This window comes from Ursus americanus, chromosome 24 (assembly GCF_024610735.1).
Source record: "Ursus americanus isolate L20-20 chromosome 24, mUrsAme1.1.p, whole genome shotgun sequence".
Taxonomy (NCBI): domain Eukaryota; kingdom Metazoa; phylum Chordata; class Mammalia; order Carnivora; family Ursidae; genus Ursus; species Ursus americanus.
Window position 1 is genome coordinate 7344363 of NC_142150.1, and position 19526 is coordinate 7363888.

Consider the following 19526-nt stretch of genomic DNA (forward strand, 5'->3'; position numbering starts at 1 on the left):
GCTCCTGGAAGAAACCTTAAAAGGACCAGAGCGCTAAATGTGGTAAAAAATCTTGTGCCCAAAAAGGCTGGCATGAGAAGGTAATTAGCAAGTATGTGAGCCTCCTTGACAGCCTGGAACCCTCATCTGTGGTCTAATATAGAATGACTCCTGCGGAGTGATACTACCCTTGCTTCCCAAAGGAATAATAGTGGAAAAAAATCCACCTTTACTGAAAGCTAAAAAAGCACACCTTGTGATGTGAGGCCATGTCTTGAAAACAAATGACTCAACAGAAATGTGATTTAAACAATAACCAGTGGTCTGTAAAAACATCTCTGCATTAATTGTGAAACACCTCTCCTGAATGCCAAAGATCTTATCACATTTCTGGCCTGATAGAGAAGAAAACGCAGTACCCCGAGCAGCCAGGTGTGACAGTGGCAACGAATATATCTCACTCTGGAGATGAGCACAGCATGACCTGTGACAGCGCACTGAGAGCCCGCGGAACCAAAGGGCTGCTCTGCCTCAGCAGACAGCCCAGGAGCCACAGCCACCCGGGAAAGCTCCTTGAGAACCAGCCATCAGCTTCAGACTGAGCAGCATGAGCCGGACCTGAGGTCTAGCCCCAGCTCTGCCACTGACTAGCTGGCCGTCTTGGGTCAGTCACTGCCTCTCTTGATGCCTTAGGGTTGCTCTGGGAGAGCAGTGGGATCCAGGAGGGCAGCCAAAGAAAGGGAATTCAATAGCGTTGGGGCAGTATTAGGTAGCCATCTGGAAAAATAATGAAGTTGAATCCACACTTGACATTGTGTATCAGAATAAGTTCCAAATGGATCAAACACTTACATGTTAACAAACAAACAAACATAAAAAGTACTAGAGTAAAATAGAGGACAGTCTAGAATAGGGAAGGCTTCTCTAACTCAAAATCCAGAAGCCACATGGGAAAAGACTGATAAATTTTGTCTATAGAGAAAGAAAAGTTTGCATGGCAAAAACAGGACAAAACAAAACAAAAAAACACACCAAAAGGAGAAACAAAAAAAGCTAAGAAAATATATTTGCTGTCTGAACCACAAAGGCCTAACATCCCTCATACATAAAAAGCTCCTGGAAAATTTTTTTGAAGACTTTATTTATTTATTTGAGAGAGAGAGAGAGCACCGGGCCAGGGGAGGGGGTGGCAGAGAGCCGGGCAGGGCTCGATCCCAGGACTCCAAGATCATGACCTGAGCCAAAGGCAGATGCTTAACCAACTGAGCCACCTAGGCGCCCGGCTCTTAGAAATTAATTAGTAAAAGACCAATAATCTAACTGGAAAAAAGGGCAAAGGATATTGAGGCAGACCATACGACACCATCTCAAAGACCTAATTCCTGGAGGCTGTGAGTGTTACATTACATGGCAAAGGAGAACTGAGGTAGCAGATGAAATTAAACTTGCTAATTAGCTGACCTTCAAATAGGGAGATGATGCTGGATTATCCAGAGTGGGAGACGCGGCCTAAAGGAATCACGAGGATTCTGAAATGTGGACTAGGATGGCAGAAAAGTCAGTGTCAGAATGATGTGATGAAAGAAAGATTCCAGCAGCTACTTCGGGCTTTGAAGATGGCAGGAGCCATAGTCAAGAAGTGCAGGTAGCCTCCAGAAGCTGGAAGAGGCAAGAAAACACTCTCCTTAGAGGCTCCAGAGAAAAATGCAGCCTGCTCACAGCCTGATTTTGGCCCGGTGAGATCCACCTCAGACTTCTGACCTCAAATTCTAGAATAACTCATTTGTGTTGTTTTAAGCCACTAATTTTCTGGTAATCTGTTATAGTAGCAATGAAAAACAAATACAGGTATGGAGAAACCCTTCATAAAGAAGAAAATACAGGGGTGACTGGGTGGCTCAGTCAGTTAAGTGTCCCAACTCTTGGTTTTGCCTCAGGTCCTGATCTCAGGGTCTTGAGATCAAGCCCCACATCAGGCTCCACACTCAGCTGGGGGTCTGCTTGAGATTCTCTCCCTCTCTCCCCCCTTCTGTCCCTCCCCTACTCGCACACACACACTCTCTCTCTAAAATAAATGAATAAAAGCTTTTTAAAAAGACAAAAATACAAAGAGCTCCTGAATATACAAAAAGATGCTCAATTTTCATTCATAACTACAAGTAGAGTGATTAGAAAGGCCACAATCATCTTCTTTTTAAAAAAAAGATTTTATTTATCTGACAGAGAGAGAGAGAGAGACAGCCCGTGAGAGAGGGAACACAAGCAGGGGGAGTGGGAGAGGGGGGAATGGGAGAGGAAGAAGCAGGCTCCCGGCGGAGCAGGGAGCCCGACGTGGGGCTCAATCCCAGGACCCTGGGATCACTCCCTGAGCTGAATGCAGACGCTTAACAGCTGAGCCACCCAGGCGCCCCAAGGCCACAATCATCTTAAAGAAGAATAGAGTTGGAAAACTTAATACCAGATATCGGAATTTATTATAAAGCTGCAATCAAGGTAGCATGGTACTAGCATGAACATAGAAAAATAAACTATGAAAGAAGAGAGGGTCCAAAACCAAATTTACACATATATACAAGTCTCTTGATTTACAACAAAGGAGCCTCTAAAATTCAATGGGGAAAGGACAAACTTTCCAATAGATGGTTTTAGGGCAATGTGTTGTTATTGTTGTTGTTGTTGTTTAATACTGATTCAAAATGGATTCTAACCCTAATTGTAAAAGGCAAAATTAATAAAGTTTCAAGATGAACACAAAGGAGAATATTTTCATTTCATGACCTTGGAGCAGACCAAAATGTTTTAAAGAGGCACAAATACCTCAAACCATTAAATAAAAGATTGATAAACTGGACTTCGCTAGAATTAGGGATATCTGTATATCAAAAGACACCATTAAGAGAGCAAAAGAGCAAGCCACTGACTGGGGAAGAAAAGATGTTCGCTATATATATAAATCAAAGGTCTTGAATCCGTAAGATAAAGGATGCCCGCAAACCATCAAGAAAAACATAGACAAAACCCACTTGACGGTGTTGCACCTAAGTCCTTGCACTAGACAGAAGAAGCTGCCCGAGTGGCCTCTAAGTATATGAAAAGATGCTCCACATCTTCGGTTATCAGAGAACCGTAAATTAAAATGACAGTGAGGTTCCACGCGACTTACTCCACAGGATGGCCTCGATCAGCAAGACTGAAAATACCCGGCAAGGATACAGCACAGTTTGAACTCCCATATATTGCTGATGGGCAATATATAACTGGCACTACTACTTTGGAAAACTGTTTATCTACTAATGCTAAGGATATGATCCAGGAATCCTACTCTCAGTTACACACTCAAGAGAAACCAATGTGTGTGTTCACCAGACGGCATGGGTAAGAATGTTGACAGCAGCCTTGCTCACAGGCTTCAAGCTGGAAGCAACCCAAATCTTCAACGACGAAATGGACATCTAAGTTATGGTATGTTCATCCAGTGGACTATTACTGACCAGTAAAAAAGAACTTCCACTACACACAGAATAGATGATTCTTAGAGACACAATGTGTTGAACAGAAAAAGCCGAACACAAAAGAGTACACGGTGCATAACACCATTTACATGAAGTTCAACCACAGACAAAACTCATTTCTGGAGACAGAAGTTGGAGTAGCAGGGGCGCCTGGGTGGCACAGCGGTTAAGCATCTGCCTTCAGCTCAGGGCGTGATCCCAGCGTTCTGGGATCGAGCCCCACATCAGGCTCCTCCGCTGTGAGCCTGCTTCTTCCTTTCCCACTCCCCCTGCTTGTGTTCCCTCTCTCGCTGGCTGTCTCTCTCTCTCTCTGTCAAGTAAATAAATAAAAAAATTAAAAAAAAAAAAAAAAGAAGTTGGAGTAGCAGTTAACTCTAGGGCTGGGGTATTGCCTGGGAAAAGATATCTTCTGGGGTGTTTGAAACGTCCTGTCCCTTGTACTGGGTGGTGGTATCCTAGGTACGTGCGTATATAAACACTCATCAAACTAAACCTTTAAGACCTGTACACTTTACAGTATATATACTCTATGTCAATTTAACAAGTTAAAAAAAAAACATCCTTTTAGTTTTTCACCTATCAGATTGGCAAAAATCTAGAAGTTTCTTAACACACTCTTAGGGAGGCTGCAGAAACAGGCACTCATATATTGTTAGTGGGAGTGAAAATGGTATAATTTCTATGAAGGCAAAATTGCCTATGAAGGCAATTCCTCTCTTGCAAAATTGATACACTTACTCTTTGACAATAATTTCACTTCTAGGGATTTATTCTTCAACATCCCACAAATGAAATGACATATATACACAAGGTTATTCACTACATCATACCTATAACAGCAAAATACCAGAGATGATCTGCATGTCCATCAACAGGGCATGGGTTAAATAAATCATGGTACGTGGGTATCCTGGAATATTATATACCTGTAATAATTATCTAGGAAGGCTTTTATATTGATATGTAAAGATCTCCCAGATGAATTGTTGAAAGAAAAAATAAGACACGACAAAGTATGTACAATATAGTACCACTTATGTGAAAGGAGGGATAAAAATATATCTCAGCATTTACTTAATATATGCAAAAAGAAACTAGAAAAACACAGATTAACAGACATTAGTCGCACATGTGGTAGAAGGGTTTCTGGGCGTTGGACAAATGGGGGGACAGGGAAGGAGGGAAGTTTTTCATTTTAAATCTTTTTATGCCTTTTAAGTTCAAATCATATGCATGTGTTAATTTTTCAAAAATTAAATACGCAAATTAATTTTGTAAGAGGTAAGGGACAGTGAGAGAGGGAAGAAGAATCCTAAAAGGGGTGGTTTTCCACAACAATGTCACCAACTTCACAATTCTATCTGGCGATTATACAGAGAACCGCTGAATCTGAAGGAGAAGACATTTAGGCTGCAGGACAGGAGAAGCTGCTAACGTGAAGGGACACTAAGTACTGAAATGAAGAGATGAGATCATCTTATCTGGTGGCCTTAACACCAGGCCGGACTGTCAGTGGTCCGCAGGAAGGCAGCATGGGGTAGTGGACCACAGGCTCTGAAGTTAGAGGCTGGGGTGAAAGACCTGACACACTGATTCCCCATCAAACAGCTTCCCTCCTCTAGAAAACGGAGTTAACAACAGCACCAACTCAGCAATTTGCTCTGGGGATTAAATGAGATAATATAAAGCATTTATGCGTTGCCAATCACACTGTGCACAGGACCATACAGTTTACACTTGCCTCTAAGCTCTCTGCAAGGCCCTGGGGCTTGGAGGTATGGCCTCTCAGAGGAACAGCCGGTGTCAAAAAAGATTTAGTTCTCACTATTAAATTCCTGTATGACTCTGTTTGATGGGTTTCAAGCCAAGGTCAGATGCTGTGCCCCACATATGACAAAGGTACAAAGGTTTGATGATTGAAAATCATCACTGAAATGAAGGGGAAAAGATCCTTACACAGATTATAGCTCAATTTGGTAAGAGAGCTGGCTTTGCTTGGAGGAGGAGGAGGAGGAGGCATGACACTTTCTTGCCAAATATCTAACTCTTTAACAATGCCTGTCTGGCAAGCCTGAATGCTCCAGGAAAAGGCCACCAATAAAATCCTTTCCAAAGGTCTGCGTGGAGCAGGGAGAGAGGAAATGCAGTCAGCTCTTTTTTCTCTGCAGGAAGGGAAGGCTGAACAACTGCACATCAGGAGAGAAGGCAAACAAATTGCCCATTCAAGCCAAAATAAGCTGCTCCTAGGGGAAGCAAAACAGCTGGAGCCAATTCAGCCAGACACGGAGGTGAGGGCCCCGAAGACCAAGCTGGGCCTGGGAGCCGGGCTCTGGTAGGCAGGGATCTTCTGAGCGAGTGGTGGTCACATGCCCTCATGTCACCTCTGCTGACCTCAGTCTCTGCCCACGAGTGGGAGCCAGGCAGCCAGCTCTGTGAGATGTGGAGGGAAATCCTAGGTGGGAAGGCAGAAAGAAAGAAAGGGCCCAGCGAACCTGCCAAGTGAGCGAGCACCTGCTGAGCACCTGTTATGCGGCGGGCACTGAGCAGGCGCCTGGCTCACCTATGCCACTTGCAGGAACAACTTTCAGGGGTAGGTTGATTGTACACATGAGGAATCAGGCTCCCTGAGGTGGACTGACTGTGCACGGCACACAGTTCGAAGTGGCCAGGCGAGCTGTGGCCTCTGGCCTCAACCCTCTCCTTCCTGACTGTCACTTGTGTTCTAGTTCTGTGTGTCTAGCTCCAGCAGTTCCTCCTTTGTCCGAAGCAGGAACTCGCCTGCCTCACCATCCTGTCTAGCCACAGCCATGCCTGGTGGCAGACACTGAATAATATGTCAAGAGAGGCCTCATGGGAAAACTAAGGAAAGAACCAAATCAAATTGCAAAAGAAGGGGAAGAAAGAAACCTGGAAGCAAATGAAGCAGCAGAGTAGAATTAGTTTGCTCCCGAAAGAAACCTGAAGTGTGGCTGCTGTGGGGTTTGCTTCAGGCTAGAACATGAAGGGTCTGAATCCCTGTCTGGGAAGGTGGATAGCAGAAGCCTGATCTGGAGCAAATCCGGGCTTGCACTGTGTCCAGGGCTATTGGGATGTCCAGATCCCCCAGACTGGGGTGCCCAGGCTCCACGTTTTACAAATCCCTTCTGCAGCTATGCTGAGATCCCGCACTGGTCCCCAGCATTCTGGGTGGGGAAGACACTTCCCTCTCTAGCTCCTGAGCTTCCCACCTTGAGTGTCAAGGCTTCTTATACTCATCTTACAACTACTTCTTTCCTTGAAGTCTTAATATAGGATGACGACGATGATGATGATAATAATACTAGCTAACATTTATTGAGCCTCTACTTTTGTGCCAAGCACTGTCAGTACTCTATATAACAACCTTATGAAGGCAATAATGTGATATTTCAGATGAGGCAATCAAGACACAGCGGGGTTAAGCCACTTATACAAGGGTACACGGCTCCTAAGTGTAGGAGCCAGGACTGGAATCAGGCAATCTGACCCTAGGGTCTATGCTCTTCTTGACCACCTCCCACGCTGCCTCAGGCCCTAGGATAGGATAGGGCCGAAACAGCAGTCTTGGAAGTCAGGCAGGCAGCTCTACTATTTATTGCTACTTACCCCTGGATAACCTGGATAACCTCTGAGTCTCAGGTTTCTTCTCTATAAAATGGGTACAGCAAACATAGTTTGTGGAGTGCCCATTCTCAGACAGAGCAGGTCCTGAGTTACGTCCTTCTACCCGTCTCTATTCCACCTCCCTTTCTGGTTTGTCTGTTGCACATTCATTAGACACTAAAGCTGCTTCTACACTTGAGGAAAGTTTGGCTCCCTTATATTCTGTTCTAGTCTATTCTGCAACCATTTTGCGCCTACCACATGGGACACCCAGCACCAGACACAGAGGGCCCAGATCTCAGGGAATGAAACTGAAGGCAGAGAAATCCATCTAAAGCAGGCAATGGTAGAAGGGCTGAGGCGAGGAGCTGGCTGTGAGAACCAGGCTTTAAGCTGGTAGGAACTCTCCTCCTTCAGCTTGTCTCCCTCTTCTGGCCTTCTGCCAGAGCCAACAGGAGCTTCTTGTCACTTCCTGTAGCACAGCTTGCACCCTGCAGGGTACCCATGAAGGGCCCCATCCCTCCAGTGGTGGGGAGCCTCTGCTCCCAGCTCACAAGCAGGCAGGGACACATGCCCGAACCGTGTGACTGGGCCCACCTTCCCTGACTCTGCAACCAAGCACTCGACAGAGTGTGAGCCAAGACGAGGGCACTGAGGACAAAACAGAAAAGAACAGGTCCACCCTCCAGGAGCTCACCGGCACACCTTGCTCTCCGTGGGCTCTGATGTTCTCCTCACTTGGGTAATGCTGGACGCCTTTCCAGAATGTTATCGTTTCTCTCTCCCAAGTAACAACAACTTCACTAGCACAGTTACCCTAACAAGCCGTTCTCCCCTCTCCCCACCTGACCAAGAGAAATGAGAAGCAAACAGAATTATACACACACACACACACACACACACACACACGTTTCTCTCACACCCCCTACATACCAGGTATCTCACATACATCAATCCTCCCAGCAATCCTGCAAAGTAGAATTCTCTCTGTGACGGACATGAGGGGGGACATGGAAGCTCAAACAGAGATGGAGCTAGTGTGAACCAAGATTGTCTGCCTGCAGTCTTTGCTCTTTCTGCAGCCCTAGGCTGCCTCCGTCAGCTCAGCCCGCCACCCTGCTAGCTCTGGCCCCTCCTTCATCTGGATTGTGTTCTTTCATGTATTTAGATACCCTGCAATCTTCCTGTTTGTCCTGGGCGCAGAGGGAGCCAACCTCTCTCCTAGACCAGGGAAAGCAGCGGCGGCAGCATCCTAGGCACCACCTCGGATTCTCTGATTAGCTTGTCTGAATTACACCCAGGCTGGAGCAGTTCCGGTATAAAGGATCTGGTGCGGCTGCAAAGCATGCAGCTTTGCCGTTACATTTTCTCGCTCCTTCTCTGACTCCAGCCCAGTTTACTCCCCACCCCCTCTGCTGGCTGGCAGCCTACCTCCTCAGCTGTCCTTGGTTCTGCCTCATTGCACATCACGTTCGGGCCTACAAAGTAGTGCTTCAAACTGCTGCCATGGCAGGCGGCTGAGCCAGTCTCAGCTCAATTCAGAAAACAGTGCTCGAGTCTCTGCCGAGTACCAGTCACTGCTCTGTGTGCTGCAAATAGGCAGGAAACAAAAGGAAAACGCAGGGGTCTTGCCCTTCAGGAGCTGAGTCAGAGGCTGGGAGAGAAGTAGCCAGGAACAGAAATCACCAGCAGAAGGCAGGCAGGGATGGGTTTGTGATCGGACCCTAAAACATCAGAGCAGGAGGAAACTTTGATTTTCTGTTTTAACCCCTCCATTTGACAGATGGGGAGCTAAAGCCCAGAGGAGGGCAATTAGAACAAATATCACATACTAACAGTGAACACTTTTAAAACCCTCACTAGGAGCTAAGCACTGTTCTAAGTGCTTTAAATATATTAACTCCTGGAACCCTCACAACAACCCTAGAGGGTAGGCGCTACTGCCCTCCCATGGAGGGCCTCAGTACCTTGTCCAAGTTCACACAACTAGAAAGTGGAAGCCTGTATTGAACCCAGGCAGTCGGGCCCTATACTCGTGTCTCTTGATTGTGTTGTGATACGGAGATTAGTCTACCTGGAGAAGTAACGAGGAAGCTTCTTGAAGGAATTACTCATAGGCCTAATTATAAAAACAGTGAACCTTGGTTATCCAGAATCAATTAAGAGGAAACCTCAATCAATCAGAAGGTTGGCTTCATCTGGGAGCTCCTGAGTGACACAGAATACAAGGCAGTGGGGGGCAGTGAGCAGAGCCCCATATTTCCAAAGAAAGAGGAAAGAACTTGGAGTAAGGGATTTATTCAGAGAAACAAGAGCAGCCCAATCCTCTTCCCCCTTTATATCTGGATTTCTACACATGATGTGCCTGGTCTGTAAAATCTTTAACATCTTCAAATGCCACTGCCGGGGGCAGGGAAGCCAGCTTAGGTACCTTAAAAAGACACTCAATGATGTGTATAGAAATTTTTAGAAAAGGGGCTTCTAGTAAAGCCTTGGGCAATCAAAGACTTCCATTTTCTAGAATCTCCCCCAACATGTACACACGCATACACAGGCACCCCGGCCTTTGGTTAACCAAAAGTCTTCTCTAACTCTGCCACAGGAGTTTCAGAACACACACAGTTATCAGTATACTAATTACTTACCAATCACTGCCAGATTATGCTCTGAGCCACAAGAGACCTATAAAAGAAAAAAAAATAAGTTATATTAGAGAAAGAAAACTCCTTGTCCAAGGAAAAGTGCTTGATTTTTTCTCATCTGCTCAATGTCCCTTTCACCCTCCAGCCTCACAAAGAACACAACATGTACTCTCATACCTCTGGGCCTTTGCACATGTGGCTCCTCTGTTTGGAATGCCCTCTCCTCAACTGCCTAGAAAACTTCCACTCATCTTTTAAAGGCTCAATGTGTCCACTGAGACTCTTTTGCTTCTAGGCAGACTCAAGCACTCCCATCATTATGCAACTTATCTGTACCCCTTCATTATGTGACTTATCTGTACCCCATCATAGCAATTCTCTTGGTGCCTTTTACACCTGCCCCTGTCTCTCACTAGACTGTGTGTGTCCTGAGAACGAGCCTGAGTCTCATTCACCTCTGGATTGTACAAGGGCTGGGACTCAGTTAACACCTGCTAAGTGAGAGAATGAATGAAAAAACCAAGTTCATAAAAGAAAAACTACCTACTACATAAGAGACAAAGAATCATTTGGGGTTCTGAATCTAGTGTTTTCACCCAGCGAGCAGCACTTCCTGCCTTTTAGTCTCTACTCGTCCCAGCCCCTACCAGGAGGAAGTAAGTGGGAATATAAAAGCTGAAGTGCTTCCCCAGGTACTAATTAAAAGAAATTCTGTACCCTGGAGAAGCATCCTGTGACCTTTATCAGGATGCTCACTTCAGCTCCTGGCAAGAGGAAGGCTTCAGGTCCCCACGGAACATCAGTGCTGGAGGGGCCCTGGAGATCATCTAGTCCGATCTTTCTACATTGTAAGGAGACAACAGAGGCTTGGTAAGAGGAAATAACTTGCCTCAGGTGCCGGAGCAAATGTGCATCAAAACAAGGACTAGAGCACCCCCGATTCTTCTGAGGCTCATGCTAGTTCCTTTCTTGAGGCTGTAGCTTCTCACCCCTTGCCAGTGAAAACCACTCGGAAGTGATATTCAGAGGTCATTAGCACGGGCCCCTGACAGTCAAGGTAACAGGCTCAAAGGCATTTGAATATCAGAGGCCTAATAACACACTGGTAGGTGAGAAGGGTCAGCAAAGCTTCTGAGACTTTTATCTTTGTGAAAGCTGTGTGCTCCAGATCCCAGTTTCTAGAGGAAACGGAGATACCCGCACTTAGGTGAACTCCCTGACAGTATCGGGCAAAGAAGCACCTGCATATTTTGCCCCAGTCCATCTTTCCAGGTGTCTAGTCTCTGAACGCTCTTGAGGCAGGCTCAGTGCCTGATTTATCTGAGAGGCCCCCCACCCCCGCCCAGGACTATCCACACAGCACAAGTTCACTATATGCCTCCTGGTGACACTTGGGCCGGGTCCCAAGGTTCTGTCAAAGGAAGCTGCTTAGATTGAGGAACTGGAAAATACTTAGATGTCTAGAGTAGGGGAATGCTTATGTAAATTATGGTGGAACCATCTGATGGACTACTATGTAGCCTTGAAAAGTAATGTTTACAATAAAGAAAAATGCTCATGATATCTTATGAACTGAAAAATCTCAGGAAAAACTGTATATGTAATACGATCTCGGCTCTATAATAAAACACAAACAAAAGACTGGAAGAAGATACATCAAAAGTTCATAGCGATAGCCTCGGGGCTAGGAATGAGGTATAAGTACGGTTTTCCCTTTTGCTTTTTCTATACTTCTCTCTAAATCTTATATAGTAACCTTATCATCAGAGAAAAATTTATTAAAAATAAATATAATGTACCTACTACAAAGGCAAAATAACAAATGGCTATAAAATAAATATGCTATAAAATCTGATATGTTCTGAAGTTGTGGGGGAAAAGATTTGAAGGAACTATAACTAATAATGGATGGTAGTTGCATCGTGATGGTAGGACTGTAAGATACTCTTTCTTCTAGTCTCTGTTTTTCAGTCTTTATGACGTGTAGCAGTCGTGGTGGGGGCAGCAATAACAGCGGGAATCAGAGTCACCATATATTGAGGATGTACAAAAGCCAAGCAGCACGCCAAGGCACTCTGTCAACACAATCTCATCTTAATCATCCCAACAATCTTTTCAGGGACGTTTGTGCTCATTTTAGAGATAAGAAAACTGAGGCCCTCAGTGCATTAAATAACTTTCACAGCTAGCTATGTGGCAGCAGCAGACCTAAAACCAGGTCTGCCTGATCTCCAAGCTGATGTTCCATACCACTAGATGTTACCTTTGTTTTTAAAAAATAAAGTTATTTCATTTTAAACTGCAGACAGAGAAAGGGCCCGCCTCGGCTCGCCGGGGTTCATCCTGGGGCTGCAGACTACAGAGCTGTCCAACCTGGAGGACCAGGGCTTGCAGAAACAACCCAGTGACCAATGCCACTATCAGGCGCAGATGCTGCCCTGAATTAATGAGCGAGGCGCTGATGAATGGAGTTTGTCAAGGCAATGCAGAGCTCGAAGCTCAAAGCTCCCTGCTGCTTCTTGCTGTCTGTGTACTGGCACACAGATCAGGAGACTGAACACCACAGGCCACAGAATCGCAGGGCTACACTCCTTCAACAAGATCGCATCAATGACCATTTGCTTCATATAGCTCTTGTCAGCATCTACCCACTGCCCAGCTGCAGGCAGCTTTCTAGAAGACTCTGTTAATAATGGAAGCATGCCCAGGAGAAAAAGATTCAGAGCCAGGAAGCCAGGTGAGTCCTAGGTCCTCTGCTCTCTGGCTCTGAGACCTTTGGCAAGATATTTAACTGCTAGGGCCTCGGTGTTCTCAGGTGTAACAAGCAGATAATAGTGTCAACCCATCTACCTCACAGAATTGCTACAGGACAAACGAGACAATCCATCCCCTCACGGCCATTTGTCTTACCTTCCTTACATATAAATCTGAATGTCACGCCCCTATATGAAGCCCTTCACGGGCTCCCCGCGGTGGCTTTCAAGGCCTGCATGAGTAGGTCCCTATTTAGCTCTCTGGCCTCACTTCTTCTCTCTGCTACTCATGAACCCTCAACCCAAATAACATAGTCTTTTTTTTTTTCCATTCACACTACATTATATTTTCTCTAAGAACATAAGGCAATTTCGGGCTTTTACGAATGCTATTTTCCTTGACTTGAATTCCCTTTCTCCCATTGTCTACCTAGCTAAATCCTTTAAGATATTGCCCAAACATCACCTCCTGGTAAAGACTTCCCTGACTCTGGAAGCAGAGCCAGCTGCTCCACCCTACCTACTCCCAGCACTACGCATCACGGCCTCATCACACAGGAGATGTCTATTTATGAAGTGTGCCTGTGTGAAGCCCCTCTGTCCCTCAGACGCACAGCAGAGCGCCTCCCCGGGCAAGTCTCTGTCACACAGCCCAAGGACACAGGGCATGAAGTTGGGAGGGAGGATCCAGAAGAGCGAGATGATCCCAAAACAAGAGTGAGTAGTGGTGCGGCCACTCCAGCCCGACAGGAGCCAGGCACTGAGATGCACAGTGAGGGCAGGAAGGGAACGGGGCTACAAGACCACGGTGTTGAAGTGACGGGAGCCTGAGCAGCGACAGTAGGACTGTTTCAGGAACTCCAGCATGGCAAAGCACAGCAGACCAGCAAGGGAGATCAGTCCTGGGAGACGGGAGTCCCACTACAGAGGAAGTAGGTTCCAGCTTGCTGATTGGGACCTTCAAGAAAAGAGGGCACACCTCCCCACAGGTGAGGGGAACAAAAGTGGCTGTGGTAACCTGTCTGACTCAGTGCTGCTCAAACACTACCGGGGTCTGCTCTGTTCAGGCCCCTTGGCCACAGGAGGCAGAGCTACAGAAAACAAGATCTCCCAGTGAGCCTCCCGCCAGGCTAGACTCCATCAGTTCTTATGAAGAGAGTCACAACTCCCCTAGGGGCTGGATTCCACTAAGTACAGCTGGGCAGGGATGAACTGGCTCGTAGCAGACGCCCAGAGAACATGGGCTCGCTTCAGCAGCACAAAGACTAAAATCAGAACGATACAAGAGCAGACGCCCAGAGAATATATGCTGAATGCATTAATGGGTTAAATGAATGAGTAACTAAATGAACAAGCAAAAATTAGATGAATGTGAAAACACCTGCCGAATGCTACATGTGAGTACTCCAGCTCTGGGCAGTACTGTCGCACTATTTCTAAAAACAGGTGACTGTCCCTTCCTGAGTCTTATGGCCAGCCACCTGACTGCTTTGCCTGCATTATTTACTTACAGCAGCATTAGCAGGTAGATTCTTGTGTTACGACTGTTCTTACAAATGGGGTGATTGGGGTTCGAAAAGTACAGTAACTTGCCCAGTCTCTTACAGCTGGTGGGGGCACAGGAGTCTAAGATCTTTCAGATTCAACTTTTCTGTCCTCCCAATCGTTTTAACCTTCCTATTGGCAAACAGGAGGGAAATAAACCGACCACCCAGTTCCAGTTCCCTATACCTGGAAACCATGTGCCTAGTAGCAAGGGGTCTTAAGCTTGGGCAGCCCTAGACTTACAAGGCCCAAACATCCTCCTGGGGCTAGGAGCGCCCACCTGCGGACCAATCCAGGAGCTGCTCCGTCTGGAGCTTTCTCTTGGGGGAAATGGCTGTAAAGTGGCAACAGGCTTCACCCCTGCCCTCCCTAGTGGGTAACTCCAGCAGATTGTTCAACTCTGAAGGGCGGGGTGGGGGGCAAGCAGGGAAGGTGTTTGAAACGGGGACTCAGGGGAAGTAGCACTGAGACCACCAGGAAAGGATGCGGGGCCTGGCCCAGTCATCTTCCTGAGAGCAGCCCCCTGCAGCCCTGGGACCACCCGGGAGCACAGTGGCCTGCGGGGCCTTCTGATTGGTTCCCGCCCTGTGCCAATGGGCCCGTGTGCCCCGCCGACGCTATGGCAACCCGGCGCCTGGCGGAGGCGGGCCATTCCCGGGGACTCGGAGGAGAGACTGAAGCCTGGGCTCTGCGCCGCCGAGAGTCTTTGGCAGGCACCATCGCCTGGAGGAGAAGCGTGTTGGGAGCAGCTCCAGAAAGGCCGCCTCCCGGCGGCGGGGGTTCATAGGGAAGGGAATGGGCGCCTCAGTGCAGCCTTTGCTAGAACTCCGCCCCAACCCCCCGTTGCCGTGTGTGTAGAACTCAGAGTAGACAACTGCAATTTTCAATTAGAAAAGCAGGCTGGGAAGCTGGGCGTGCTTTACAGGCACACTGCAGTCCGGTCAGCCAATGGAGTTTTACCTTTCGGCTCAGAAATAGCCCCAAATGGGGGTCATGGAGCAGCAGAGAGGCACAAGGTTGCTTGCTTTTGGAGTACCTAGCCTTGCAAAGATACTTCTAACTCCTTTGTGAGGCTTCAACTTTTCACTGCAGCCTCGATGTCAAAGGAGGCCAAAAAATAAGCCGCTCCATCTGTCCTCCAACTCAAAGTCCCATTGACTGGGTTCCCAAAGAACCCGTTTTCCCTGTAAAGCCAATTCCTTTTTTTTTTTAAACTACATTTTATACATAAGAAGATAAGGCTTAAAGTAGGTTCTATTACCTCCTCAGAGAGATTGGGATGGGGAGGAAGGGAGCTCAAATTTAGTAAATGCCTGGATGCCAGCATGTGGCATAGAATTTCACTCTACCTGCACAGCCCAACATCCTCACACCTACTCCGGGAAGTGGGAATCTGCGTCCCTACTCAGCAGGTCAGCAAACTCAGAGGAGCTAAATCACTGGTACCAGGTCACAAGGGCTATACACCCGAGTCAACTTCGATCCAGAGCCTGTGAGCACCACTACTACACACACTTCTGGTTCTAGTACCAGATCACCCCCATCACTAAGGCTCAAACTCTCAAGTGGCAACTCTATCTCCTCCTACTCTGTCTCCATCCTGTTAGTTCTGCCTTCTCAAAGACTCTCAAATCTATCTCTTGATCTCCAGCTGCTCCATCTTCAGTCCTTTTCACTCCAGCCTGGATTCTTTTTTTTTTTTTTTTTTAAGATTTATTCTATTTATTTTAGAGAGAGAGAGTGCTGGAGCAGGGGCAGAAGAGGGAGAGAATTCTCAAGCAGACTCCCTACTGAGCATGGAGCTCCAATACGGGGCTTCATCCCAGGACCCTGAGATCATGACCTGAGCCAAAACCAAGAGTCAGATGCTCAACCAACTGAGCCACCCAGGCGCCCCCACCCTGGGCTTTTTTAAGAGCCAACTAAATGACTTTAAGCTTTCTTTTGTCATGTCAGAATCTGATTTTTTTTTTTTAATTTGGAAGTTCTCAGTCTCAAAGCCTCCTAACTTCCTACCACACCTGATCTCTCTCTTTTCTTTGCTACATAGAAATCTACTAACCCATCAACACAAGTAGCTTCTTTGTCCCTGGGAAATCTGTTTCCCCACTTTTGTACCTTTATTTGCACCTCTCTCCCTTCTCATATCATTATGAACCCAACCAACCCAACATGACTCAGTTCCAAACCCACTGCCTTGAGGCAGCCTCCCAGATCTTCTCTCAAATCCTACCATTTGCCTTGGCTAAAGTTTACTTTTGTCAACTTTCCTTTGTACTATTAATAATTTGGGCACTAGGGGCGCCTGGGTGGCACAGCGGTTAAGCGTCTGCCTTCGGCTCAGGGCGTGATCCCGGAGTTCTGGGATCGAGCCCCACATCAGGACTCCTCTGCTGAGAGCCTGCTTCTTCCTCTCCCACTCCCCCTGCTTGTGTTCCCTCTCTCGCTGGCTGTCTCTATCTCTGTCGAATAAATAAATAAAAATCTTAAAAAAAAATAATAATAATTTGGGCACTAGGGTAGGGCATGTCTCCCCAGTCAGTGTGGGGTAGAAGTTATGGAACCAGAAGACCTGGATGTGAGTCCTGGCCCTGCCACTTCCTGGTCATGTAGCCTTGGGCAAATCTCTTTGCCTCTCTGGACTTCAGTTCCCTCATCTTTAAAACGGAATAGTAACAACCAAACAGATCTCATACATACTAAAACCTGTTCATGCCCCGCCCCCAAACTATAGAATAAAATTTACTTTGAGCTTGACACTGCTCTGCACATACATGTCCACAATATATAATTTAGGAACATATAAAAGGAACTGGCATAGCTTCATTTCCCTTTCCAACAGAGTTTCTCTATTGGCAAAAAAGGAGAGCGCTTAAGAAATGTCTGCTGAATTGGAATATAATATACACAATTAAGCTAGCAGACACTCAGAATGCTTGCTATCCCCACTTTAAGGGAATTCCTTTCTCTTAAGTTGCCATGTTGATACCAGGAACTCCTGTTTCCTGTGGTCAACCTAACTGGTGTGGATGGACTATGGATGGACACCTGTCTCAGAGCACGTTAACATATAGATTGGCTATAGCCTGTGAAGTGGCCTAATGGGAAACTTCTCCCTGCAAGGGGTTAGCGGGAGTGAGTCCTCTAGTTGGTAGCTGGAGCAGTGGCTGGAAGAAACAGACACAAGGTCAATGTAAGAAGCAGTTACAGGCAGAAGAGCCAGGACAGCAGGAACAATCAAAGTAGAGAAGAGTAGGTAAGTCGCTAGAATGTGAGATTTCTTGATTCTATTGCTGAGGGCATAAGAAGGTCTAGGTTTGGGGGGTGGCTTGTGTTCTAAATGACATTCTAGTTGTTCTTTTACGGGATATTCGCTTTACCTATTTTCCCTACTTAAACTCATTCTTACAATACTAAAGTAACCTGAGACTACCTCTGATCTTTACTAAAAGCACCTAATGCAGTAATGCATCTAGACTTCAGGAAAGGCTCACCATTAAGTTACCCTTGAGAACCACCATTAAGTCTACCCTTGAGAACAGCATGCAACCATGTGAGCCGAACAACCAACCTCAAATACAGGTAATTAACAGAATCAGGCCAGTTAAACATCCTACAGCATCTTTCTCAAAAACAATTGAACTCTTGCCCAATAATAGCCAAGACAAGCTGAAATTTAAAAAGACTGCCAATACCAAGTGCCGGTGAGGATGTGGAATAACTGGAAAACTCTTACATTGCCATAAACTCAACAACTGCTTTGAAAAACTATTTGGCATTATCTACCAAAGCTAAACACAGAGATAGATACATAGATGCCAGGAGACCCAGGTACCCAAAATGAATGATTACTTCACTCCATCCAAACACATGTATAAGAATCTTCATAGCAGTTTTATTCATAATAAAATAAAAACATAAAATTAGCCAAATATTCATTATCAGTAGAATGGATAAGGTGTGGTATTCAGAATACTTTATAACAATGGGGGAAAAAACTGCTATGCACAACATGGATAAATCTTCAAGAATCTTGGTGAACAAAAGAAACCAGACACAGAAGGGTAAACAGTGTGTGACTCTACTTACATGAAGCTGAAAAATAGGCAAACTGTACTTCAAATAAATGATATAACTGTTCTGAAGGGGGGGGAAGTAACCAATCCTACTAACTTTTTTTTAAAGATTTATTGATTTTGAGAGAGAGAAAGAGAGCATGTGCCTGTGTGTGCATGTGAGTGAGCAGGAGTGGGGGGGCAGAGGGAGAGTGAGAATCCCAAGCAGACTCCCCACTGAGCTGGGAGTCCCACAGGGTGTGAGTAGCCTCGATTCCAGGACCCTGAGATCATGACCTCAGCTGAAATCAAGAGACGGACACTTAACTGACTCAGCCACCCAGGCGCACCCCCTAAGTAACTTTTTTTTTCTTTTTTAAGATTTTATTTTTATTTATTTGAAGAGAGAGAGACAGCCTTCGAGAGAGGGAACACAAGCAGGGGGAGTGGGAGACGAAGCAGGCTCCCAGCGGAGGAGCCTGATGTGGGGCTCGATCCCAGAACGCCGGGATCACGCCCTGAGCCGAAGGCAGACGTTTAATGACTGCACCACCCAGGCGCCCCGCACCCCCTAGTAACTTTTAAACAAAGTTCTTTGACTAAATAACTTCCATGTAAAAACAAAAAACAAAACTGTAAAAAAATCTTTAACTTTACTTAGTGGATTCTTTTTTTTTTTTCATAGTAGTACACATGTATCAATTCTGAAAGTATTTTGTATGTATTGTAGGACTGTGCAACTGAGGAAATATGTTAATGGCTCTGGGAGCCAGAGGTTTCATTGTAGACAAAGGAAACACTAATATGGAATAAAGGATGGCAAAGAGGAACACTGTGGACATTGGATTTGAATGAGAGGTATCAGTGTGAACTCATAGTTTCTCACACACACACACACACACACACACACACACAGGCGGAGTTCAACCAATATGAAATTTCCTAGAAGCAAGGACACCCTAGCAGCAATGTGTTCACTTGGTGACCAATTTTGTCTTTTAAAAATATTTGACTAAGAGGAATCAGAGCTCCTCGGAGAAATGGCTGATTCCAGAATTGGGACAGGAAAAGAACTATTTGAGCCTGGAACATCTATTTGTGCCAGGAAGTAAGGAAGTGATCAAAAGATGACAGGGAAATGTCAAAAGGATACCAGGTTTTCCTGAAGGGTTTTCCACTGGCTAAATCAGAGGGAATTTGAATATCAGAATGAATAATGACAGTAGTAGATTATGACTCATTGAATAAAATAAAAATTCATAAGTACTTCCTGAATAATAAATAAATAGGGGAACAGGGGAAGCTCTTCCTTAGAGTACAATGTGAAAAGTAATAAATGTAAAAGGAATAATTGAGAAAATAATTTTGCAATAATAATTGTTAATTCAAGCAAGAATCACGAATGCATGTTGAAATTAC

General features: G+C 45.8%; 1 protein-coding gene across 6 annotated transcripts in view; it reads right to left on the bottom strand.

Annotated features, from left to right (window-relative positions):
* Positions 1–19526, bottom strand: part of SERGEF (secretion regulating guanine nucleotide exchange factor) — a 217676-nt gene that overhangs the window by 74717 nt on the left and 123433 nt on the right. For 4 of the 6 annotated variants that reach the window (XM_045796613.2, XM_045796610.2, XM_087855334.1 and 1 more), the window contains one exon: positions 9758–9794. In XM_045796613.2, the coding sequence (XP_045652569.1) occupies positions 9758–9794 (37 nt within the window). Of the gene's footprint in view, positions 1–8543; positions 8837–9757; positions 9795–19526 lie in introns of all 6 variants that reach the window. The other 2 variants (XR_006779473.2, XR_015721542.1) reach the window with 1 other exon arrangement.